Here is a 25,940-nt window from a genome sequence, read left to right on the forward strand (position 1 = left end):
GGTACTGTAGAGCTAAGCTTGGGGAGGATCCACGCCCGGAGACACCCCCAGACAGGCAGGCCAGAGAGTCTCGGGTCTCCCAGGTTGGCCGCTCCCAGGATTTATAGACAAAATCAGCCAGGATTCCCTCAGGTGGCAGTGGCCGCGTGGGCTAGCTTGGTAAGTGTGTGATGGCGGTGTGGTGGCGTGTATCTCTCAAAGCCTATCGGCTGGACAGGTCTCCAAAGTCCTGTTCACTGCCATTGACATGACCGTTCCGCCAGGCCCTCCTGGGAGCACAGCAGGCGTCCTGGGAGCACAGCGGGCGTCCTGGGAGCACAGCGGGCATCCTGGGAGCACAGCGGGCATCCTGGGAGCACAGCGGGCATCCTGGGAGCACAGCGGGCATCCTGGGAGCACAGCGGGCATCCTGGGAGCACAGCGGGCGTCCTGGGAGCACAGCGGGCGTCCTGGGAGCACAGCTGGCGTCCTGGGAGCACAGCGGGCGTCCAGGGAGCACAGCGGGCGTCCTGGGAGCACAGCGGGCGTCCTGGGAGCACAGCGGGCGTCCTGGGAGCACAGCGGGCGTCCTGGGAGCACAGCGGGCATCCTGGTGCAGAGGGCCCAGGAAGCAGGGTCTCCAGGGACACCCTCTGAGAACGAGAGGGAAGGGAGAGGTGGCAGAGGGAGGGGAGGGGAGGGGAGGAGGGGGAGGGGGGAAGGACAAGGGAAGTCATGCCTGGAGAGTGTGATTATTACCTGGTTTTGGGAAAAGTCACAGTGCCCTTTGCTTTATGTGGGTGAGACCCTCTGGTGGGTAGAGAGCACCCACCCTTCCCCGCAGAGACACACGCTCCCTCCGGGTAGGTGACTTTTATTGTGAATTCGGGGGAGTTACCCATCACCCTCCAGGAGGCTTGAGACCCATCACCCTCCAGGAGGCTTGAGACCTTCCGTCGTCGGCCTCTGCACCCAGGAGGGGCGATAGATCTGGTGTGCCGAGGGGGTGGGATCCCCGCGGGGAAGGCTGAGTGTGGACGGGACGCGTTAGGGGTTGGCGGGGGCCGCGAAGCCTCGCTGTCTGTTCACTGCATTCATGAGCTGCTGTACGTACGAGGTCAGCAGTTCATCCATCTTGTAGCCCTAGACAGCACAGGGCGGGGTCAGAGCTGTGGGGGTGGGGAGAGCCCCGAGGCCGCGGCAGAACTGAAGGAAGGGAGGAAACCCCCCTCACGCTGGGCTTTGCCGCTGCTGGCTCTGGTGGGCCTGAGTCCCACCCTCTCCCTAGAAGGGGCTGGCACGGCCCGGAGTCGGCTCAGAGTCTTCGGACATGAGCGTGGACTGCCGGCCTCGGGGACGCATCTGACCCCCGACAGGCCTTGGCCGGCTTAGCCTGGCCCCGGGCAGGCAGTCTCACACAGTGAGCGACTTCCACATGGATTTGAGTAACGAGAACATCCCAGCCTCCCTGGGTGCTGTGCAGGGGTGGGGGATGGGGCCTGAGCTCACCAGAGAGGTCTCACACAGCAAGCGGCTGCCCTGGCCCAGGCTCCCCAGGGCCATGTGGAAGTACGTGCTGCCGCTACTCCAGCTGGAGATCTTGGTGAAAGGGTAGGTGTTCAGCAGCTCCTGGGGACACAGAGGCAATGGCAGCAGGCTGGCGGCAGGGGAGGGGCGGACAGGAAGAAAGACATCCGCCCCAGACTAGGGGACAGCCCCCACGCTCTACCTTGGTCTTGGGGTGGATGAGCAGCAACCCACGTCTGTTGATGGCGATGAGGAGAATGTCTGGGTAGGAAGGCTCGGAGGTTTGCTGAGGAGAGGGAGAGAGAGAGAGAGAGAGAGAGAGAGAGAGAGAGAGAGAGAGAGAGAGAGAGACAATGGTTATAGACAAGCCCAGGGGGTCAGGAAACCACTTCCTATCTATATGTGTGTTTGTGTTCATACAGGGCAGGTATGTGTGCACACCTGCGTGGTCTGTGCACACGTGTGCCTGTGTGTGGAGGTCGGAGGTCAATCTTGGGTATCATTCCTCAGGTGCCAGTCGCCTTTGTTTCTCAAATGAGTATTGTGTGTGTCTGCACACTGTGTGTGTGTGAGTGAGGTCAGTGTGTGTGTGCACACAGTGTAGTGTGTGTGAGGTCAGTGTGTGTGTGCACACAGTGTGTGTGTGTGTGTGAGGTCAGTGTGTGTGTGCACACAGTGTAGTGTGTGTGAGTGAGGTCAGTGTGTGTGTGTGTGCACACAGTGTGTGTGTGTGTGTGAGGTCAGTGTGTGTGTGTTCACACAGTGTGTGTGTGAGTGAGGTCAGTGTGTATGTGTGTGTGAGAGTGAGGTCAGCGTGTGTCTGCACATAGTATGTGTGAGAGTGAGGTCAGTGCGTGTGCACACAGCGTGTGTGTGTGTGTGTGTGTGTGTGTGGTCAGTGGACAAGGGCAGGGGTTGACGAGCTCTTTCCACCCTGTGGGTCCTAGGGATTGAACTCAGGTCATCAGACTCGGGTGACCAGTGCCTTAATCCACAGCCGCCTCACTGGTTGTACGCATGGGAGTGTATGTGTATGTAAGTGTGGTGTGTATGTCTTGTATCTTTTGAAACAAGGTCTCTCACACTCCTGGAGCTTACCAAATACGCCAGACAGGCTGGCCAGCCAGTGTCCCCCCCCTCCCCCACTGGCAGGCAACATTCGTGACCAGCCCTGCCTGTTCCTGTGTTTCCACATCAGGGTCAAACTCAGGTCCTCACACTTGCAAGGCAAGCACTTTTGTCAACCCAGACATCTCCTCAGCCCCCAGGCGGGCACTTTTTAAAAGTTCGTGTTCGCCACAGCTGGAACACACCCACCCGGGTCATACCTCTGAGGGCTCAGTTGGATGGGGCCTGATTGGGGGCAGGAGCTGAGCACGGGTTAAAGCCTACCTTCACCTCAAAGAAAGCAGACCCAAAGGTAGGCCAGCGGGAGATCCACTTCAGGAACTCCACCTTGGCCTCGGCCGTGGTTTTGTTCTTGTGTTTGTCACATTCCAGAAGGAGGTTCTGAAGGAAAACAGGGTCACTGAGGACCTGGGCAGGCTGCCCTGCCCACACGGGGCCCGGCACACAGGGCATGGACACCCAGGGGCTCCGGGACTCAGGCCGGAGCAATGCCCACCCGTCTGGAAGTCAGCACAGGGGCAGGGCCAGGGACAGGGAAAGGCCAGGGGCAGGCAGCCCGAATCCCCAGCCAACCAGCCTGCCCATGCACGCAGTTCCTCTGCCAGACCTTTTTCCACTCCTCGGAGGACATCAGTCTTGTGAGGTTCTGAGGCACTAGATCCTTCAGGATCTTTGAGACATTAGCCAGTTGAGACTGGTCAATGCCGAACTGGACTTTGTAGATGAGACCCGCTAGGTGGATGGCGTCTTCCCGGGAGCACTTGTGAAACCCTCGCAGGTACTTGGGTAGCTCCTGAGTGGCAGACATGCTGGGCCTTAGGCGACAGGAGCCGGGGGTGGGGGTGGGGGTGGTGTCGTGTCCTCCCCATTCACTAATCGAGCAGGCCAAGGGCTGAGGACCTCAGGGAGCGTGTCTGACTAGCAGAGAGATCTAAGTGACGGCTCCCTGGCATTGTGCCGCGGTGGGCGTGGGCTTTGTCCATGTGATGTGGTCCTTTCAAGCAGCAAGCCGGTGCATCAAGTTCAGCCCTCTGCGCCCCTTCTTCCCGGCTCACGCCGTAGGCCTTGACCCCAGAACCCTCAGGGTTTTGGCCTGCTCGTCCCCTCCGTACCCCTCCTCTCCCGCGCCTCAGAACCGGTTTGGGATAGGACCACAATGGCTCTTGTGACTCCAGGGCCCCGGTGGGTACCTGGTGGTAGTGGAGTATGGTGTCCGCATTCACATCCTTCCCGGGGGTCACGTTGAGCCACAGTTTCCGCATGAAGAGCACCTGGTAGGGAAGTGTTATGGGGGCCCCTAGGAGAGGGGGCGGCAGTGGGCACCAAGCCTATCCCAGCAGGCTCCAAAGACTCAGTCCTGACTGAGTCCGCACGCGACTCCTGCTGCTTTCTGGCCCGGAGAGGCTGCGTCCTTCCTCCTCCCTGGCTCCTGACTCGTCTTCATGGAGAATGGAGGAGCTGCCTTCAGACACATCCCTCCCCTGCCCACCACGTCGGGAAGTGGGGCCCTGGGCTACACCAGGCAGGGAGCTAGCCACCTGCATGCCTAGGGGACGCGGGGCTGAGTGAGCGGATGGACAGGCCTGGGACTACACCAGCGACTCAGCCAGCAGCCGCCCCCTTCCACGGAGACGCCCCTCACCTTCTTTCTGGGGCCTGTTCTTCTTCACCCAGTCAGACACCTGCCTAAGGCTGTCAAAAAAGAACTCTCCTTCCTTCAGGCTGATGACCTAGGGAAGAGGCAGAGGCGGGCGTGGCTGGGTGGGCTGGAGGGGGTTTGACCAGCAGGGGGCTTGACTGCGAGACTCCTCCCCTTGCGTCCTAAGAGCCCCAGCTGCACGGAAGGGAAGGGCCTGGCTAGTGCAGCGTTCTGGGCAGGCTGAAGTCTGCTGGTCGTGAGAGTTCTCCTTGGCAAGGGGTCTACTCCTCGGCCTGGCAAGTTGCTCACCTTGCCTATGATGTTGATGAAGAGGCTGCAGCCATCCAAGGACGCTAGCTTCAGCCTCGTGGCGATGCCCTCGCACAGGTCTCGCACCCGGCTACTGCTGTTCACCTCCATTGTCTGCACAGGGAGAGAGCGGGTGAGGCCCAGGTCCCAGTGTAGGCAAGGAGGCTTCCCAAGCCTACGCCCTCCTTTCCGTGTGTGTGTGTGTGTGTGTGTGTGAGTGAGTGTGTGTGAGTGAGCATGCATGTGTGAGTGTGTGTGAGTGCACATGCGTGTGTGAGTGAGTGTGTGAGCGTGCATGCATGTGTGAGTGTGTGAGTGCACGTGTATGTGAGTGAGTGTGTGAGTGTGAGTGAGTGTGTGAGCGCACACGTGTGTGAGTGTGTGAGTGCGCATGCATGTGTGAGTGTGTGTGGTGCACATGCACGTGTGAGTGAGCATGTGTGTGAGCACACGCACATGTGTGAGTGAGCGTGTGAGTGTGTGAGAGTGTGTGAGTGACCATGTGTGTGAGCGCACGCACACGTGTGTGAGTGTGTGAGTGCACGCGTGTGAGTGAGCGTGTGAGTGTGTGAGAGTGTGTGAATGACCATGTGTGTGAGCGCACGCACACGTGTGTGAGTGTGTGAGTGTGCATGCATGTGTGAGTGTGTGAGAGAGTGAGTGTGTGAGTGTGTGTGAGTGAGTGTGTGAGTGCGCATGTGTGTGAGTGTGTGCGTGCGTGTAAGTGAGTGTGTGAGTGAGTGTGTGTGTGCATGTGTTCATGTTCATGTGGGTATGTGCCCATGTGGGTCGTGTACACTTGTGTACACATGAACATGAAGGCCAGAGGTGAACCTCAAGTGTCCGTCCTTCCTCCCTTCCTTCCTCTGTGTAGCCCTGGTTGCTCTAGAACTAACTCTGTAGCCCAGGCTGGCCTGAACTCAGGTTTGCCTGCCTCTGCCTCCCGAGTGCTGGGATCGAAGGTGTGCACACCACACTCAGCTCACTCAAGTGTCTTTCTTGGTTGCTTTGCACATGGTTGTTTAAGCCAGGGTCTCCACTGAATGTGGGGCTCATCCATTTGGCTGGGGCGACTGTCAGCTCCAGGTAGCCTCTGCCTCCGCGGCGCCATAGAGCCCAGCTTCTCCTCGAGGGCCGGGGAGCTGAACTAGAGTCTCCTGTTTGTCTGGCAAGCACTTTAATGACTGAACCATCACCCTGGGCTTGTTTCTGTCATCTATAAACCTTGGGCTGGCCATGTTCTGTCTGGAGAATGGCAGGCCCCAGAAAAATCACCCACTTGGTAACATCTCTTCCTGTCCTGGGCCCAGGCTAGACCTGGGAGGTCTGGCCCCTTTGGACCTATATTGTGACCCCGCAGCCAGACTGTGGGAACTTCCATTACAGGGACTTAAATGTACCCAAGCCACAGGGGAGGCTGTGAGGGTGGCATCAGTCACAGTCTACTTTGATGTTTCTTTACCACAGTTGGGACCCACTGGTCACCTTCCTCCTACCCGCCCCTTCTGCCCCACCAAGTCTCCAGGGCAAGCCCTGGGCCCAAGGCTGTGGCTCCCCGCCGATGTCCCCAGGGGCCCACAAGCCCCAGACCCAGCCTGACGGCCCAGCCTCCGGCTCCCTTCCTTTCTCCTTGGTGGAGAACCTCAACTCGTACCTATGGAATCCTTCCTCTTCTGATCTCACTGGTAGCCTCGCCACGGCCCCTTAACTCAGGGCACTGCCCCCGTGTCGGCTTGGAGCATGGAGGCAGGCGTGCTGTGACCCAGATGTGAGAGAGTCCATTGGGCACCTAGACTTACGCATCCATTTAAATGAACCAAGAGCATGCTGGGACGGTGAGGCTGTGCCCTGCAACCTCCCGAGGCCCGAGACCCACTGCGGATGCCAGGCTGGGCACTCACCTCAGAGGTGTCATTGGGGAGGTAGACCTCATGGCACAGCTTGGAGGCATTCTGTTCAGCAGCCTTCACCTCTGTGTGATGTGGGGGCTGCTTCCGAGGCCCCATCCTGAGGAGGGCAGAGTGAGCCACAGTGACACCTCCTCATTCCTGCACCCAGCCTCGATCCGGAGTGACACCCCCTCCTTCCTGACCCCCTCACTCCTGCACCCAGCCTCAATCCGGAGTGACACCCCCTCCTTCCTGCACCCAGCCTCGATCCGGAGTGACACCCCCTCATTCCTGCACCCAGCCTCAATCCGAAGTGACACCCCCTCATTCCTGCACCCAGCCTCAATCTGGAGTGACACCCCCTCCTTCCTGACCCCCTCACTCCTGCACCCAGCCTCAATCCGGAGTGACACCCCCTCCTTCCTGCACCCAGCCTCGATCCGGAGTGACACCCCCTCATTCCTGCACCCAGCCTCAATCCGGAGTGACACCCCCTCCTTCCTGCACCCAGCCTCGATCCGGAGTGACACCCCCTCATTCCTGCACCCAGCCTCAATCCGAAGTGACACCCCCTCATTCCTGCACCCAGCCTCAATCTGGAGTGACACCCCCTCATTCCTGACCCCCTCACTCCTGCACCCAGCCTCAATCCGGAGTGACACCCCCTCATTCCTGCACCCAGCCTCGATCCGGAGTGACACCCCCTCATTCCTGCACCCAGCCTCAATCCGGGCATTCAGCCTGGTGCTGGAAACCACAGCCTCAATGACCAGGGCAAGGGGCAGGCAGATTCCTGCCCCTCACACTTCCTAGGGTTCGTCTCCGCCTCATGGGCTCTGCCTGTGACCCCGGGATAAAGATGAGCCCGGTCCCACCTGCCTTCAAGGAGACTGGGGGCACGCAGGCTCCCCAGCAATCCTAGGGACTGTTGGCTATGGCACCACGGTCAGGGATGTTCTTGTGTTCACCGGTCAGGGGATGGGACAGGGGGTGGGGACTCCAGGGTGGCCCTTCAAAGGACGCTGCTTCCTCCGTGACTGTAGTTATGTGTGACAACTCACAGTCACTGTCCGTCCACATTCATCCCGGTCAAGGCCGAGAAGGCAGGAGACTCCAGGGGGCAGGGGAAGATACGGACACCCTGGGCTCGTGTTTGAAATGAAGCACGGGCCAAGGAAGGTTGAGTTTGTTTCCGGGAGATATCCACGGCGAGAGGAGGAGAGCAACCTTTATTGAGCACCTACTAAGTGCCTGCATAAACATGCCAAATCCACTGTCGCTCTAGGGTAAATGGGGATTGGCAGAGCTCTGTGGGCAGACCCTCTCGGTGACGGTAGGGAGGAAGACACGGCACAAGGGTTAAGAGAGACAGATTTCTAGCCTCAGCCACCCTGGGCTGCTCCGAGATGCCTCGGACTTGCTGGCACCCCGGCTGACTTTTCTGTGTTCTGAGTTGGCAGATGTGGGGCGGGGCAGCCACGGGTAAGATGGCTGTCGATACTGACAGAAGCACCTCTGACCACCCAGGCCTCCCTGAGATCCTCCTGGGCCTCCTGCCCCTCCCTCCATCTGGTCCCATCTTCCTGGCCGGGGCGGGGCCGGGGCGGGGCCGGGGCGGGGCCGGGGCGGGGCCGGGGCGGGCCCGGGGCGGGCCCGGGGCGGGGCCGGGGCATGAGGTCCCAGGGAGCCAGGTCCCTGGCCCAGGGCTGGTGCTCTAGGGTGCTCTAAGGCAGGAGCTGCAGACTTACCTCAGAACCCTGTGGAGCCTGCGGCTGCAGTCAGGAGCCAGCGGTTTCTTCTTCCGGGAGTCTATGAACTTCTGAGCATGGGGCAGCAGCGTTTTGCTGGGCGGGAAGAGGCCTGTGCAGAGCCACAGCAGCTGCCACGCCCGCTCTTCACTGTACCTGCGGGGGTGGGGCGGGGTGGGGCGGCTCCCGTCAGCATCAGCATCGGCAGAGGCAGAGAACGGAACACTTGGGCCTGCGGGTTTGGGAGCTTGGACGGGGAGGGGGAAGGGGACGTGGTTCACACCACGGCTACGTCATTCCAGCCCGCAACCCAGCCGCCCGGTGTAACAGGGCGCTTTCCTGCCCCGATGACAAGGCAGGTGCGCAGTCCACTTTGTGGGACCGGTTCCGAGAGGCCACAGCCTGCCCGGGTCACATAGCGGAGTGGGCGCGGTACAGGGCAGGGCTGTCCCTCTTTGCCGTCCTTAGAGACTAGGAGAGCACACAGGACCCCGGACTGCTCATGGCTGCGGTGTATGGGTCCGGACCCACGTGTGGCCATCTGCCCCTGGCAGAGCCCTGGGACAGGAGGCTACCCCTCAGCGGACCTGATGGAGTTGTGGGTCAGCTGCTTCAGGATCTGGCAGTACAGCTCGTCCTGAAGGGCCGGGTCCTGCTGGGCTAGCGAGAACATCTGATCTGTGAGCTCCAGGCTGTGCCAGGACTGCCGGGAAGGATAGTCGCCTGTGTACTTGAGGATGGGTGTGACTGTGAAGGACAATAGTATCCAGGCAGCCCCAGGCTGAACGTGCACCGTAGTCTTAACCCTGGCCCGGTGCTACCCCGGGGCCCTGGCCGAACCCTAGACCACGCTCACCCTGACCCCCCTGAACCCAGTCTCAAATTGACATCTGGACCAGTGCACACTCTAAACCCTGATCCAGGCTCACACTGGCCCCACTCCCTATGGACATTTCCTCCAGGCCCCTCTACGGGAGCTTCAGACATCCTTACAGGGAGCTGAGCATTGGCTCTGCAAGGTGCTTTCTCACAGGTGGCTGTGGGCCTGGAGGTGGGCACGCCCGTAGGCACGCCCGCCTCTAGGATAGGCTGGTAGGAAGGATATCAAGGAAGATCTGGCAGGCCATATCCCGAAGTTTGGCTTTTTCGTGGACACTTCTGAGCAGCGGCTGGCGCAGGGGCTCCGGGGAGTAGGCCCACAGATGGCCTCGGCTGCGGGCCATAGGCATGGTGGCCATGCTGATGGTCTCCTTGTCCGGGGCCCTGCCAGGGACAGGGCTGTTGTAGGGGCGGCTGTGCCCAGGCTTCCTCTGGCCCTGTCTGGCCCCTCCCGGCGGCGGCTGCCTTCCCCTCCTTGTACCCATGGCCAAGCAGCTGCCACCCCAGCCTCCGGGCAGCCTTTGCAGCGGGAGAGAGCACCTGAAGTACTGGTAGGAGAACTCCTCCAGGGTGTACGGTGACTCCGAGGACTGCTCCTCAAGCAGGGGCTCCGCGGCCCGCACCTCCTGGGTTGCCAGCTTCCGTTTCTCTGGCGACATGGCCAGCAAGCTCTGCGGAGCGGGGGTGGGTGTGTGTGTCAGGCCAAGGTTACCCAGGAGCCGCTGCCCACAAGGCTCTTCCCCTAGGCTTTTCCTGATTTAGCTGCCTCGGTGAGTCGTGGCAAGAGGTCAGAACACAAGGGTGACAGGCCTCCGCCGACCATGTGACCAAACTGATTGGACCCCCCCACCACCACCACAAGATGCCTCTTTTCTTTACTAGATCAGCACCAGTTAGCTGTGGAGTCTGTCCCACCGTTCTCTGGGTCTCACGACCCAGGGCTCTCTCTCCCTAGGACATGTCTGGTCAGGGATTTGGGAGCTGCTGCGGACGGCAGCCTTGAGTGGCAGGCCTGTCTCTGGCTTCCGCTCTTGGGGCCGGCTGGCGAGGGGTGTCCCTGGGCCAGGACGTGATGTGGGCGCCCCTGGGGTGAGGAAGGTTGAGTTCGCCCCCAGGTCATTTCCGTTGTGAGAGGAAGAGGGACACCCTTCACTGAGCACCTACTAAGCGCCTGCATAAATATGCCAATCTCCCCATCCTCCGGGGTTAACAGGGATTGGCAGAGCTGCCCGAAAGTCGCATGGGTGGCCCTGCTGGGTCTCTAAAAGGAAGACGGTGAGCGAGGTCCCAGGCTAAGCATCCCAGGACCCTGCTCACAGTGCCGCAGATGATCAGAGATGTGCGTGTGACATACCAGCAGCTGGGCCGAGGGCTTGGTGAGCGAGGGGATGATGTACAGGTAGGCAGTGGGTACCAGCCCTGTCTTGCCTGTTCTGTCATTCTGGCCCAGGACCCAGTTCTCCGAGGCCAACAGTCCCTGTTTCTTGGTCAGGATCAGTAAGTCCCCTTTCTTGAAGGGCAGAAGGGTAGCATCGTCTGCAGGTCCCGGTCACATAGAGAGACAAGAATGCCACATTTGCTGAGAGATCTCCAAAGTCCCCAGACCACACTGACATTTCAGAGATGGTATCCTTTGACACATGGAGAGACTGAGGCACGTAACCACGGGTTCAAGGCCACTCTGAGAGGAGGGTGTGGAAATGTCACCTGACTGTCCTGGGCAGGCAGGGCATGGGAATTCTCACTGTGGCTCCAGCCTAATAGACTTGTGGGGTCTGACTAGGAGCTGAGTAGGGGCCGGGGGGGGGGGGGGGAGGCAGAGTATACAGCTGGTGGGTTGCATGCCTGGCCAGAGTGCTCTGTGACCTCTGAGCCCACGTGCAGGTCTGTAAACCTCTGATGACATTTCCTAGATGTCATCAGGAGACTAACGGGGTACAGGGCAACCCTCTCCGGCCTGATGTTCCTCACAGAGTCGAAGGGTTCCCACGGAGCCCTTTCTTCTGGTTTCCAGCCAGTTTGCCTATAACGTTTATCGGTCTCTGTGACTGAGGTCTGGAGTCTGGTGACGGCCTAGCGGTTCCAGCCCAGCTCTTGTCGGAGGAAGGGCTTTCAGGGAAGCTGTGTGGTGCTGGGTGAACCGTTTCCTGCCTAAGCTCCTGGTCTGGTGTCCGTAAAATGGGATAATGGGATGGTTGTGGGCATGGTGTGTAGGTATGAGTTAACCTTGCCAGTGACTGAAAGCCCTGGTGACCCTGGTGGGGTGTGAGTGTAAGACCCCCCCCCTTAGCTCCTTCAGATGGAGAGCTTGCTGACCCCATCACATGGCTGCCTGTGTCTCTAGCCCTGCTTTGCGTCTTGTGGATATGAGAAAGCCACCCTTCTCCGCCATCCCAGAACCTGCCACCCTTTCCCCTTTCCAATAGGCACCTGTGGCCTTCCTGTCCTGCAGGGCCATGGCGAACACAGACCTCTCCTTCAAGCCTCCCAGGAACAAGGCCACCAGCTCTGCAATGGCCACGCTGCTGGGGGAGAGAAACTCATACTCTTCATGCAGCGTCGATAGGAGCATTCTCTGTCCACCGGGGGCATCCCTGAGGGCGCAAAGTGGCAATGTTATCTGGGGTCTGCCCTACCCTGTATGGTTCCGGCCCCCAAGCAGCCTTTGAGACGGTGGCAATTCCACTGCTACGTATGGGGAAACAAGGGTCCTGGAGACAGCCTGGTCTGGGTCGAGGTTGACCAGCAGGTCTCTGGGTCTCGGAGGCAGTGGGCAGCTCCACTGTCCCAGACGCACGGCTTCTCCGAGAAGATGGTAGGGAGCGTCACACAGAATGCTCTAGGGTTGCTCTGGAGCTTGGGGCAGTTCCCTAGTCGGCGTGCCTCAGTTTGCCTCTCTACAGAGCGGGTGAGATAGTGAATACCGATTGTCACCTTGTTAGCGCCTAGATCACCTATGTGAAGCACCTCTGGATATGTCTTGGCAGGGTTTCTAGACTGAATTAACTGATGTGGGCAGACCCGCCCCTATGTGTGGGTGCAGCACGCCACAGGCCCAGATCTCTGATGGAACAGGGAGGAGGACGCGATCCCTCTGCTTCCTGACTGGACGCGGTGGGACCAGCTGTCTGTCTCACCTACCGCGATGGACTGTGCCCTCAGACTGCCAGTCAGGCCCTTCCTTCCTGCCAGATCGTTTCTGCGTGGCAACAAGACAGTTCCCTCCCACAGCAAGGGTGCTGTGAGGACTTGGGTTGTCCAGGAAAGGGCTGGGCGGCTGACCCCAGGGAACAATGGGGCTCTGTTCCTAGGATAGGCCACCTATCCAGACTGTGACCGAGGAGCTGTCGTGGAACCTGGGGAGGGCTTCCCAGACTGCCCGGAGGAATCCCTAGGAGTTGAGGGCCCTAGGAGTGGAGGGTCCCTAAGTCCTGTGGTTCCTGTACTTGTCTGGCTGCTGCGGCCTGGCCCCTGAGGATGACGAGTCCCCCTCTCCATATCCGCCCTTGAGTTCCACACGCATCTAAACCAAGGACTCGGGCTGTGAAGTCAACAGGCTTCAGGTTTACCTGTTGGCGATCAGACCCATGACCTCCGCGAAGGTCAGCTCCAGCAGCATCCTCTCCTTCCGGTCCAGGAAGCACATCCCCTTCCAGTTAATGGCCAAAATCAGCTGTGTCTTGGGAAGGCGGGGGCCTGGCCAGAAGGTGACCCAGAGTGAAGGCCACGCTGGCCACCAGGAGCAGCTCCCTCTCCTCCCCAACCCCAGATGCTCTTACCAGAGAGTGTGGTGACTTCAAACAGCCTGGAGAAGAGCAGGGGCCACAGCACACGGGCAGCCTCCACCGTCTGCTCCTTCACCGCCAGCGGGGCGGCTTTTGACTGGGTATACGGGGCCTATGTGGAGTGGAAAACCCCGGATGCCGCCTCCGTCACCCCGCCGTGTGGAAGGGCAGAGGACAACAGCCTCCGAGGCTGGCCCTCGCCCCCCACCAACTTGACACAAGGTCTCTTCCTGCTCGCTCTTGCATGGGCCAGGCTGGCTGGTCCCCGGGGCTCTGGAACCTCCCGTGCCCTGCCTCCCATCTCCATGCAGGCGTGCACGGGGGTTGCACACGCTTGGGCTCCATCTTGCAGCTTTTATCAGCCTTGGAGATCTGAACTCGGGGTGTCAGCCCTGCACAGTGAGCTCTTCATCCACTGGGCCATCTTACACACACACCCCTCCCTCGTTCCAAAGAGCATTATCAGCTCAGCTGGCTCACCGAAGCCACAGCAAACTGACAACCACAGGCTGACTCTCGCCAACGCATGTCTAGGATCACCGTCTCGCTGCGTGTCCCTGGATCCACCTCATTCTGGCTTTCTTCCTATTTGGGAGCCTCTGGGAGAAGCTTCTGTCTTCACTGTTAGTTCCTTTCTTTGTCTGTCCTGTCTTTCCCCTTCCTAACTTGCCCCACTGTGTCTGTAACGGGCCGAATTGCGGTTCTTGTTTTTAACTTTGAAACACGCATGTGCTGACTTTAGGCGCGCCAATGGCCACATCACATACGAACGGTGCTTTGGCCGTCTGCCACACACACCAGACACTTAGGATGTCTGCACGCCGACCTAAGATTTCCCACGTGTCTGCTGAGGGGACACCGAGAAGCTTGGAGGTCGGCACCAAGAGGGGAAACTGAGCCTACGCCAGGGCCACAGAATCGTCAGCGTTCAGTGGCTGTGGAGTCTCTAGCCCTGGAAGACAGGGCCAGCTAGGTGTTGCTGGGCCGAGAAACTTAGGACCAAGAGGGAGGGGGACAGACAGGAACCTGTGGCAAGGTGTTAAGCTTAAGGAGACATTTGTCCCGTTAGTCGGGGTTGTGCCTGCTAAAGCTTCCTGACCCCTGGCATGTGGGGAGACTCATGGGGGGGAAGGGGAGGAAGGCTCAGGGCCAGAGCCCAGCCTGCCGCAGGCTGACCTTGGCATGGGCAGCGGTGACGATGCTAGCCCACTTCTCCGGAGGCTTGGTCCGGTACAGCTTGGAGGGAACGCAGCTGGGCAGCAGCTCCCGGACAGCGTCGCTCTTCACTGAGGCCCCAAGCTGCACGTAGCAGTGCCGGGCCAGCAAGGCCACCAGCTCTTCCTCCTGTGTGCAGTGACGGCGGTGGCAGGGGCGTGAGGGGTGCCAGTGAGGGCCCACACGGGGACTGCTCCTGCCTCAGCAGCCACTCAGACAGCATAGGGAGCAGGAGCAGCCGCGCCTGTCCTCAGCCCTCCCCAACGCTGCTGCTCTCAGTGGGTACGGTCCTCTCCGGCGCCAAGAGAGCACAGTGGCCGTCCTTTCCAGGCAGATGTCTGTGGCTGAGGGACCGGCCTCCGGAGGGGGCGCAGTGCTTGCACCTGCTGCCACATCGGCACGGTGCGCCCCATTGACAGCGTGCTTGGCATTTTATCCATTGCAGATGTGAACCCAGGGCTCCTCTTCTCCCTCCCCCCTCCCCTTCCTCTCCTCAGCTTCCTCTTCCACATTTTCTTTCTCCTCTTCCCCATCTTCTCCAGCCCCCTCCCCCTCCCCCAGGGTGTCTCACATATCTCGGGCTGGCCTCAAACTCCCTAAGGACGACCTTGAACGTCCGCTCCTCTCCCCCCCCCCCCCCCAGTCCCTGGGATCACAGGTGTTCACCGCCGTGTTCAGTCTACGCAGTGCCGGGAGTCAAGTCCACGGCATCGTTCCCTCTACCAGCTGAGTTACAGCTCTGAGGCCATGCTCCTGATCCCCGGCACCTGCTGCTACTCTGAGCAGCTGCTGTGAGAGGCCAGACAGCCTGGGCACACAGGGAGGCCATGCCTGCCTGATTCCGTGGGTGCCAGCCTGCAACTCACAGGGAGGAGACACAAGCCAGGCCTGGGGGGAGACGGCTGTACCCAGTACAGACCCTACACTGGTACCCTATATAACCACCCCACCCCTCATCCCTCCACCTCCTACAACCACCCCACCCCTCATCCCTCCACTTCCTATAACCACCCCACCCCTCATCCCTCCACCTCCTATAACCACCCCACCCCTCATCCCTCCACCTCCTACAACCACCCCACCCCTCATCCCTCCACCTCCTATAACAACCTCCACCCCTCATCCCTCCACCCCTCATCCCTCCACCTCCTATAACCACCCCCACCCCTCATCCCTCCACCACCTATAACCACCCCCACCCCTCATCCCTCCACCTCCTATAACCACCCCCACCCCTCATCCCTCCACCTCCTATAACAACCTCCACCCCTCATCCCTCCACCTCCTATAACCACCCCCACCCCTCATCCCTCCACCTCCTATAACCACCTCCACCCCTCATCCCTCCACTCCTATAACAACCTCCACCCCTCATCCCTCCACCTCCTATAACAACCCCCACCCCTCATCCCTCCACCACCTATAACCACCTCCACCCCTCATCCCTCCACTCCTATAACAACCTCCACCCCTCATCCCTCCACCTCCTATAACCACCTCCACCCCTCATCCCTCCATTCCTATAACAACCCCCCACCCCTCATCCCTCCTATAACAACCCCCCACCCCTCATCCCTCTGCCTCCTATCTGCCAGTCTTTATCAGACCAGCGCCTCTGGATCCCCCTACTGTGGAGCATCACAGGCTAGGAATGATGGTCACAGGCTAGGAATGATGGTCACAGGCTAGGAATGGTGGTCACAGGCTAGGAATGATGGTCACAGGCTAGGAATGATGGTCACAGGCTAGGAATGGTGGTCACAGGCTAGGAATGGTGGTCACAGGCTAGGAATGATGGTCACAGGCTAGGAATGGTGGTCACAGGCTAGGAATGGTGGTCACAGGCTAGGAATGGTGGTCACAGGCTAGGAATGGGGCTACGTCTCAGGGCTCCTCACCTTCTCAAAGCTATACTCTCCAGACCATACTCCACGGAGGACTTGGCTGTAGATGAGCTCAGTGCTCACAGGGTCCTCCCGGGAGTCATGCCAGGGGGTGAAGAACTCCTTCCGGAAGTAGATGCGCCAGGGGGCCTGGCGCTGGCTCTCTCCCCTCTCCTGGGCCAGCTGTTCACACTGGGCCACGGCATCCATCACGTGGTCACAGTCACTGCCCAAGGACCAGAACTGAGGCCAGAATTGGGGGCAAATGGGGTTAACAGTTGGTATGCGCCATGACCCATGCAGACATCGACCCTTCACTCCCTACGTGGAAGACAGGGACTGTGAAGCCCTGTGTGGGCCAAGAAGCCACTCCTAAGCCTGCCTGGACACCAAAGCTTCCTTCTGTCTCTTTTTGCATGCACATGTGTTTGTGTGTGTATGCACATGTGTTTGCGTGTGTATGCACACGTGTTTGCGTGAGTATGCACACATGTTTGCGTGAGTATGCACATGTGTTTGCGTGTATATGCATATGTGTTTGTGTGAGTATGCACATGTGTTTGCGTGTGTATGCACATGTGTTTGTGTGTGTATGCACATGTGTTTACCTGTGTATGCACATGTGTTTGCGTGAGTATGCACATGTGTTTACCTGTGTATGCACATGTGTTTGCGTGAGTATGCACATGTGTTTACCTGTATATGCACATGTGTTTGTGTGTGTGTATGCACATGTGTTTGCGTGCTTATGCACACATGTTTACCTGTGTATGAACATGTGTTTATGTGTGTATCTGCATGCTTATGGAGGGCGTGGTGAGCGGCCAGACTTCCTTAGTTGCTCTCCATCTTAGCTTTTGAGATAGCTTCTCTTGTGGAACCTAGAGCTGACCAATTCAGTTGACTGGCTGGCCAATGAGCTCCCAGACCCTCTGGTCACCATTCTTGAAGGACTGCAGCAAATGCCACCATGCTCAGATTATTTATATGGTCCTGGGGGATTGAACTCAGGCCCTCATGTTTACTGTCCATGATTCCAGCTGAACTGTCCCCCCATCCCTCAAAAGGCGTCTTTGTGAGGACCACGGTCTGTCCATCACTCCCCCAAATCCTCTCAAAGGAGCTCGGGTTGCCCTGTCTGGGTGAAGGTGCAGCTGTGGATAGGCAGGCAGGAGGACTGGACATCTCGTGCAAGGCATTTATGATGTGTGTATGCACGTGCGTGTGTACATATGAATGTCCGTGTACACGTGTGTATGCATGTGCGTGCCCCTGGGTGTGCACGGTGGCTGAGGGCAGGCCAGGTTGATATGGACTTCAGGGTGCTCTGGCTCGGGTGTGTATGGGAGGCATGTGTAGGCCAAGACTCCCAGTTGATACCTTGTCATATGCAGCGATCTGGAGGGAGAAGCCCAGACGGTCCCTGAGGCCCTGTTTCTGAGCAATGTGCTGGCAGATTTCTCCTGACGTGGAGGCAGAATCCACGGAGACAGTCAGGCTCCCTCCAGTTGCCAGGACAACCTGGATCGGGATGTGCTTCTTGGACTTGACAGCCTGGGGACAGAGAGACGGTGTCCTGTAGTCCTGGATCCAGAACCGCTAGACTCTAGAGGCTCCCATCCCTGAGTTTGCTTGTCCCTGTGGAGTCCTGAGGGCGAGTCCCTCAGAATACCCAGGGTCTGACTGAGACTTGGCATGGTGTCCGATGGTCTGCGTTGCCCACACATGGCAGGTGAGTCCTGGACTTTTGAGAGGCAGGCTGTGTATCCCGGGGGCGCAGCCTGCAGGCCATAACTGACCGCACTCAGATGAAAACCCAAGGTTCTGAGATTGACTCAGACGACAGCTTGAGACATTGGGTCCTAGGCACGCCACTGTGTGGAGGTGAGCAGGTTTGCCTTCCCCAACAGCTCAGAGCCGGGGGAAAGAAATGTAGCCGGAGGAGGCCTACTGTGTGGCAGCACAGGGCACTGGCGTGAGCCAGAGCGCTCCCTCTGTCCTGGTTGTCTGCAGTGACCCTTTCTGAGGACTTGAGAACTTGAAGGTGTCTGAGACAAAGCAGAGAGAGAGAAAGAGAGAGACAGAGACACAGAGACAGACAGAGACAGAGACAGAGAGAGACAGAGACAGAGAGAGACAGAGACAGAGAGAGAGACAGAGACAGAGACAGAGAGAGACAGAGAGAGAGACAGAGACAGAGACAGAGAGAGAGACAGAGAGAGACAGAGACAGAGACAGACAGAGACAGAGACAGACAGAGACAGAGACAGAGACAGACAGAGACAGAGACAGAGACAGAGACAGAGACAGAGACAGACAGAGACAGAGACAGAGACAGAGACAGAGACAGCCAGCTTCCAACAAATAGCAGAGCTACAAGGGCAGCAGACTTGAAGCACCGCCGCCTTCTGGAAGCTGGAAGCAATCTGTCTGTGCTCTCTGTACGGAGCATGGCGGCTATACCTGTGTGTCCAGGAAGGCAGGAGACAGGAGCAAAGCAGGAATGTGGGCTGAGGGGTAGGGAGGGTGGCCTTGAAGCTTACGCCATGCTAAGTGCCAGGATGGCCAGACGTGCAGCAGAGGGGACCACGAGATGGCTCAGCAGGTAAAGGCCCTGCTGCCCACACGGTAGGAGAGAACCAACTCCAGCAAGTGTTCTCTGACCTCTGTCTGCATACACACTTGTGCACACATGCTCTCTCTCTCTCTCTCTCTTCCTCTCTCTCTCTCACACACACATGCATGCACACACGCACGCACGCACGCGCACACGCACAAACGAGCTTTTAAAAGAAGACGCCACAGAGAAGGCGGAAGGGGCCAAGGACGGAGGCACGGGCAGGGTGCCCTACCCTGTACTGCCCATCTCCCATCCCTGCCAGCACCTACCTGCAGCTCCAGCCAGGTGGGAGGTTCTGCACGCACCCCATTGCTGAAAGTGCGCTGCAGGCGCTCAGCACAGAACGGCCCGTAGCTGGCTGGTCCTTGGCCAAGGAAATTCAGCAGATACTGGTGGTGGAAGATGGTGGGAAGAGGAAGACACTCAGAATGGAGGCTCCGTCTGCTTTCAATGGGCAACTTAAAGCTCCTCACGGCTGCAGGTGTAGCTCAGTTGACAGTGCTTGCCCAGCAAAGGTGAAGCCCTGGCCTCTAGTCACACTAAGACAGACCCTAACTGTTCATCAGTGGGTTCAACACCTCGTGGGACAGTTAGGGCTGCTCCTCCCACTCCTGCTTCCAAAGGGCTGGCACAGGCGTACATCACCATTTCCATTTTTTTACGTGGTACTGGGGATTGGATTCAGGGCTTTGTGCATGCTAGGCAAACATGCTACCAATTGAGTTACATCCCCAGTCCGTCTCCAATTTAGTCTTGAAGAGTGTGTCTGTGCCTGGGACCGGAGGCTGGGACCCTGCATTGCTGGATAGGAGCTTGAAGGAGCCAAGTAAGGCACCCTCTCAGGTGTGAAAACAGAGGCCCGGAACAGTGTAGCGTTGCTGCTCATTAGCTGTCACTCGGGACTCGGTCCAGGATTCAGGACTCGGTGCCTGTCCCTGCTGTAAACTGCCTGCCCCCCCAGTCCAGTGTCAGCCCCCAGCTCTCATTACCTTCATGAACCTCTCGGAGGGTGGGAAGCAGCCCAGACAGAGGCTGAGCAGAATCCAGCCCCGGGCCCTGCTGCTTGTCTTGTGGTTCTCGGAGAGCTGCTTACAGATCTGGCAGTAGATCTCATCTCTGAAAGACACGGGCCAGGGGCTCTGAGACAGGAACACAACAGGGTTCTCAGGCTCACGGTACCAGAGGGCCTCACCTGACCCGGTCTCAACACAGCCCAGGACAGTCCCCTCACCCGTCAACACAGCCCAGGATGGTGCCCTCACCCGATTCTTCTAGACACTCCTTTCCACTCCCGCTCCCGGCTCACCAAGGCCTTGCCTCCAGCCCTCCCTCCCTTGGGTCTTTGCTCCCGCCAGTCCCCTTTGCCAAGACCTACACAGCAGCTTCTCTCTTGAGTCTCCCCATCCCCCACGGCCACGGCCTCCTCGCTCTCACTGCTGTCCTTGGTCCTCTCTCCCTGGTTCATGGATGAGGCAACCCCTCTCCTTCCCCCAACCTCACAGTTACTTCAAATTCTTTTCTTCTCCTCTGCCTTAAGTCACTGTCCCATGCCTTGGAGATGGCCACCTCCTCCAGCAGTGAGAAATGAGGAGATACGCTGTCTACTTTCACTTATTAGATTAAGACATATCTAGGATAGGGCTGGAGAGGTGGCTCAGAGGTTAAGAGAACTGTCTGCTCTTCCAGAGATCCTGAGTTCAATTCCCATCAACCACATGGTGGCTCACAACCATCTATAGTGAGATCTGGTGCCCTTTTCTGGGCGGAACACGGTACACATAATAAACAAATCTTTTAAAATAAGTACCTAGGATGAAATCTCTCCATTTTTTAAATATAGGCACTTAGTATTATGAGATCACATCTTCATTATGTCCAATAAGTATAGGTATGCTATACATATTCATTTTAGTTTAATTTTAGAAAAATTTTAATTCCCTTCTTCAATTTTTGTCTTGACTCAATTTTCATCAGTAATGAGTTATTTAACTCTCATGAGCTTGTGTACTTTCTTTCATTTCTATTCTTGACTTTCTACCATTTATACTTCTGATAGCAGGTTAGTATCTAAAATGTATAAAGAACTAAGCAACTGGACATCAAGGAAACAAGCAACCCAATTAAAAATGGGGTAGAGATATAAACAGAGAACTCTCAAAAGAGGAAACACAAATGACCGAGAATGACTTCAAGAAACATTCAACATCCGTACTTAATCAGAAATGCAGATCAAAACGACTTTGAGAATCCATCTCACACCAATCAGAATGGCCAAGATCTATAACACAAATGACAGCTCATGCTGGACAGGATGTGGGTAAGGGGAACACTCGTCCATTGCTGGTGGGAGTGCAAACTCGTACAGCCACTATGGACATCAGGGCGAGTTCCTCAGAAAGCTTGGAACAGATCTAAGTCAAGATTCAACTGTATTTCTCTCGGGCATCTACCCAAAGGATACTTCCTCCTACTACAGAGACACTTGCAGTCATGCTCATTGCTGTTCTTTTTCATAAAAGCCAGAAACCAGAAACAACCTAGATCTCTGTCAACAGAAAAATAGATAAAGAAAATGTGGTACAATTAAATTGAGTATCACTCATCTGTTCCCTCATACAGTGGCTGACGGAAGCAGAGGCAGACACCCGCAGCTAAAAACCAAACTGAACTCCTGGAACCCAGTTGCAAAGAGGAATGATGAGCAAAGGAATCAAGACCAGGCTGGCGAAACCCACAGAGGCAGCTGACCTGAACAAGGGGAGCACATGGACCCCAGACTGATGTCTGAGGGGCCAGCATGGGATTGATCCAGACATCCCCCCAAGACCTGGGTCTCAGAGAGGAGGCCTTGGCAATCTGTGGGATCTTAGAGAGTAGATAAGTATTTATTCCTGGCATACAAGTAGACTCTGGGAGCCCATTCCACATGGAGGGATTCTCTCTCAGCCTGGACACATGGGGGAGGACCTAGGTCCCCCCCCCTGGGATTACATGACAGACTGAAAATCCCTCATGGTAGGCCTTACCCCCTGGGGAGTGGATGGGGGGGAGATGGAGTGGGATGGGGGTTTGGGAGGAATAGGGGCCTGGGTGAGGAGGGGAGAGAGAGGGAACTGAGAGTAACATGTATAAAAAGTTAAATAATAAAAAATTATTATAAAAGAATAATTACCATGGAATTAGAATGTAAATGGATGGAAGAAGAAAAAAAAACCATCCAGAGTGAGGTAGCCCAGATCCCTAATTCTTACTAAGCAAATTGCACACAGGGTGTCTCTGTGTAGCCCTAGCTGTCCTGGAACTAGGTCTATAGACCAAGCTGGCCTTGAACTCACAGAGATCCACTTGCCTCTGCCTCCCGAGTGCTGGGATTAAGGCAGTGGCCCGGCTTACACACAGTTCTCACGCACAGGGAGTTGTGCATCTGTGCGTGTGAGCTTGAGGAAGTTTTCCTTGGTGGCTCTCCACATGGCTTATTTATGTTTTGAGACAGGGTCTCTCCGGATTCACTGGTTTGCCAGGACTGTTTGACCAGCAAGTCCCAGAGATCCTCCTGTCTTCATCTTCCAGCACAGGGATTACATGCTCACACTGCTTCCCCTGGCTCTCTCTCTCTCTCTCTCTCTCTCTCTCTCTCTCTCTCTCTCTCTCTCTCTCTCTCTCTCTCTCTCTCTCTCTCTCTGTCTCTCTCTCTGTCTCTCTCTCTCTCTCTGTCTCTCTCTCTGTCTCTCTCTCTCTCTGTCTCTCTGTCTCTCTCTCTGTCTCTCTCTCTGTCTCTCTCTCTCTCTCTCCATGGGCTCCGAGGGATCAAACTCAGGTTGGCATGCAGGTGTGCCAAGCACTTTACCAAACTGAACCATCTCCGAAGCTTCTCAGGGCTTTCTTGTTTTGTTTTTTGTTTTTTCCTGAGACAGGGTTTCTTTGTATTATTTTGGAGACTGTCCTGGCACTCGCTCTGTAGACCAGGCTGGCCTCGAACTCACAGAGATCCGCCTGCCTCTGCCTCCCCAGTGCTGGGATTAAAGGCGTGCGCCACCAACGCCCAGCTCTCTCATGGCTTTCTTACCAGAGAGCTCTGGGTGGTGGCTCTAATGCCTGCTGTGCTGAGACCTAGCCTAGCGGCCCAGGCCAGAGAGCAGGAGAAGAGCAGGTACCTCAAGGCAGACGCTGAGGATGATGCCTCCATGGGCTAAGTGCCAGCGCAGTGGCCTGAAGCGCTGAGCGGAAGCCAGAAGAGAGACTGACCTGAGTCCGGGACGCATGATGGCATAGCCCACGATGAAGTGCACCTTCTCCAGGTTAGACATGGGCCTTTCTGAGACAGGGACATCGGGCTTGAACACCTCTTCACCAGCGTTCAGCTTCCTGGCCACCTGGAAGCCCACAGACAGCTGTTAGCACAGCTGTGGCCACCCTTGCGCACCGGATGGAGGGAATGGCCTGTAACCCTGCACCAATCCGGTGCTGAGCCAAGACACAAACAAACCTAGCTGGGCGCATCTGGCCAGTGATCCATGAGGACCAGGTCAGTCCTGTGATATCGCTGGACCCTTGCCCCTGCTGCTTACTCTCTGTGGAAGCGGACAGGGGACCAGGGGAATGCTAGTGCTCATGTGGTTGGCCCTGTAGCCACCAGGGCTGGAGCATTTGTCTTTGATGCTCGGCCACTTTCTGGCTCAATTACAAGTCCAGTAGCACAGGTGGGGACAGAGAATGCACCTTGTCGTGATGGCATCACTGTGAGAATTTGCTGCCCAAATCTGAGCTTGGTGTGAGAATCAGCCTGGGTTGAGGTCAACTCAGCGCCAGATCCCGGCTCTGTCTGGGTAAAGCTGGGTTTGGATGCAAGAACTAAGTTGGAAACATTGGCTTGGAGTACGGGCAGGGCTTGCTTGGCCTATGTAACAAGCCTGTGCATGAAAGAAAACTGAGATCCGGCCATGGAAAGCCAGCCCGGTGTCTCTATGTCCACCCTCTAGAGGACACAGTTGCCAGCTAGACTCTTCTGGAATCCTGCCTGGGAAGGACATCTGTCTCCGATGTGATCTCCTGATGTTTCTGTTCTGGCTATGCCCCTGCCTCACAAAGTGTGTGACTTCCCAGACTAGATAGTAATCCTCCTTCATGGATCACTCGGTATGAAGAAAAACCCATGTTGTGGGGATTCTCAGATACCACATAGCCGGAACTGACGCACCATCCGTGATCTGGGGAGTAGACCCCGGTCAAGCCTGCAGATTACTCCAGTGAAAGCTGACAGTTTGACAGCATCTTCCAGAGAGACTCTGAATCAGAACCAATTGTCAACCCCCACCCCCGACTCTCAGAAAAGACCAGTCTGCCCTGCCTTAAGCTGCTGTGCTTTGAGGTGACCTGTTACACAGCAGTCACTACCTAACACGCTCTGGTGGGGCTCGGGCCTCCGGAGAGCGGGAGCCCTCAGTGGCTCTGGGTTTTCCACGCTACCAGGGCTGCAGAGGCTTTTAGACTCCTCCGTGGCTAATCGGAAGACGGGACCTCATAGGCACCCACGCTGAGTCCGTGACCTGGTGTACAAAGCACCCCTGGGCTGCTGCAGAGGCCCTGCCTGCTGTCACCGCTGCTTAAGTAATTCCTTCCGATTTAGGTTAGTTCATTGCGTGAAACTGGGCCTCAGGGAGGCCTTGACCAATAGGTCTTGTGAATTATTTTTAAGCTGTGTGTATGTAAACATGTGTATAGGCGTTTGTGTATGTTCATGTGTGTGGGGTGTGTGTGAGGGCACAAGTATACGTGTACATGTATGTGAGTGTACATGGAGGCCAGAGGTCAATATCAGGGATCTTTTTTTTTCAATCACTTCTCCTGTTATCTCTAATTTTTTTTTATGAGCATGTGCCCAAAGAGGCCAGAAGAAGGCGCTGAATCCCGCGGAGCTGGAATTAGCAGCGGCCGTAAGCAGAGGGTGCTGGGAACCAACTCTGGGAGAGCCACAGGAGCCGTTAACTGCTGGGCCGCCCCTCCAGGCGCTTCCGCTTTCCTTTCTGAGATGGGGGGGGGATGTTTCACCTAACCTAGAGCCCCCCCCGACTTGGCTGGGCTAGCCGGCCAGTAGCCCTGCCAGGGCTGGGGTTACAGGCACGTGTTGCCATACACAGCTTACACAAAAGCTTTTGTTTTAATTATTTTTAGTTGTGTGTGTCTGTGGGAGAGTACGCACAGATGAATGAGGATGCCCATAGAGGACAGAGGCGTTGGGACCCCTGGAGCTGGAGTGACAGGTGTTTGGGGGCTGCCTGATATGGGTGCCGGGAATAGAACTCGTGTGCCCTCAGCAGCTCAGCTCTGTCTCTAGTCCCAGTGGTGACCAGCTCCCATGAGAGTCCTAGGGGTCAGCAGCTCAGCTGTCTCTCTAGTCCCAGTGGTGACCAGCTCCCATGAGAGTCCTAGGGGTCAACAGCTCAGCTCTCTCTCTAGTCCCAGTGGTGACCAGCTCCCATGAGAGTCCTAGGGGTCAACAGCTCAGCTCTCTCTCTAGTCCCAGTGGTGACCAGCTCCCATGAGAGTCCTAGGGGTCAGCAGCTCAGCTGTCTCTCTAGTCCCAGTCATAACCAGCTTCCCATGAGAGTCCTAGGGGTCTTGAACTCAGGTTGTCACACTCGTGACACAGCACATCACCACACTAGCCATCTCCCCACCCCCCAGGTTCCACCAGAGGGCGTGGTAGGTCATAGGTCAAGAACTAGCTCTTTGGGCTGGGGGTGCAGCTCAGCAGGCCTCGCACGCACCAGGGTTGGGGTTCAGTCCCAGGCAGGGAGGGAATAAGACAGGAGCAGAGTGGGTTTAAAGCCAGCTCCCGCATACAAGTTCACTGTGATTGGTAAACATAATAATGGATGCTTTGTAGGGGTAGCACACCTCCCGAGTAAATAAAGGAAAGTAACTGGCATCTAGTGGGCTGTCGTTCAACAGTGGCACCGGTTTTGTCTGTTTGTTTTGCGTACGCGCTTGTGTGTGTGTGTGTGTGTGCACAGGCGCACACGCGTGTGTGCAGGCATGTGCACAGCCAGTGCGTGTGTGGACGTCATGCGACAGTCTCAAGCATCCGTCCTCTCCGCCTGTCTTCTTGAGACAGGGCCTCATCACCACTGTACACACTAGGCTGGCTTCAGGCTTCGGGGGCCTTCTGTCTCCCGTTTCCTCAGAGACGTGCTAGGCTTAGATGCTCAAGCTACGGTGCCCGGCTTGGTTTCAGGGGAGTTGGCATTGGTTTTCCTGGCAAATGCTCTAACCCACTGAGTCATCTCCCCAGCCCTATTTATTTTCCTTCTCCTCATCTGTCTGTTGCCTCCAGCTTGCT

The 25,940-nt window shown here is 57.1% G+C and overlaps 1 protein-coding gene across 2 annotated transcripts in view; it reads right to left on the reverse strand.

The window, feature by feature from the left end:
* Positions 1-837: 837 nt before the first annotated feature.
* Myo7b (myosin VIIB) overlaps positions 838-25,940 on the reverse strand; it is an 86,176-nt gene continuing 61,073 nt past the window's right edge. For both annotated transcript variants that reach the window (XM_040758015.1, XM_040758016.1), the window contains 23 exons: positions 22,847-22,974; positions 19,591-19,717; positions 18,871-18,990; positions 17,362-17,535; positions 15,997-16,224; positions 14,060-14,227; positions 12,878-12,995; positions 12,668-12,794; positions 11,529-11,692; positions 10,453-10,634; positions 9,639-9,769; positions 9,325-9,482; positions 8,807-8,960; positions 8,220-8,375; positions 6,484-6,589; positions 4,583-4,696; positions 4,277-4,364; positions 3,825-3,931; positions 3,242-3,427; positions 2,899-3,015; positions 1,709-1,792; positions 1,489-1,608; positions 838-1,122 (listed from right to left, as the gene is read on the reverse strand). In XM_040758015.1, coding sequence (XP_040613949.1) covers positions 1,027-1,122; positions 1,489-1,608; positions 1,709-1,792; positions 2,899-3,015; positions 3,242-3,427; positions 3,825-3,931; positions 4,277-4,364; positions 4,583-4,696; positions 6,484-6,589; positions 8,220-8,375; positions 8,807-8,960; positions 9,325-9,482; positions 9,639-9,769; positions 10,453-10,634; positions 11,529-11,692; positions 12,668-12,794; positions 12,878-12,995; positions 14,060-14,227; positions 15,997-16,224; positions 17,362-17,535; positions 18,871-18,990; positions 19,591-19,717; positions 22,847-22,974 — 3,153 coding nt within the window. In that variant the 3' untranslated portion in view covers positions 838-1,026. The remainder of the gene's footprint in view (positions 1,123-1,488; positions 1,609-1,708; positions 1,793-2,898; positions 3,016-3,241; positions 3,428-3,824; positions 3,932-4,276; positions 4,365-4,582; positions 4,697-6,483; positions 6,590-8,219; positions 8,376-8,806; positions 8,961-9,324; positions 9,483-9,638; positions 9,770-10,452; positions 10,635-11,528; positions 11,693-12,667; positions 12,795-12,877; positions 12,996-14,059; positions 14,228-15,996; positions 16,225-17,361; positions 17,536-18,870; positions 18,991-19,590; positions 19,718-22,846; positions 22,975-25,940) is intronic.

This window comes from Mesocricetus auratus, unplaced genomic scaffold, assembly GCF_017639785.1.
Source record: "Mesocricetus auratus isolate SY011 unplaced genomic scaffold, BCM_Maur_2.0 Super-Scaffold_100015, whole genome shotgun sequence".
NCBI classification, from domain to species: domain Eukaryota; kingdom Metazoa; phylum Chordata; class Mammalia; order Rodentia; family Cricetidae; genus Mesocricetus; species Mesocricetus auratus.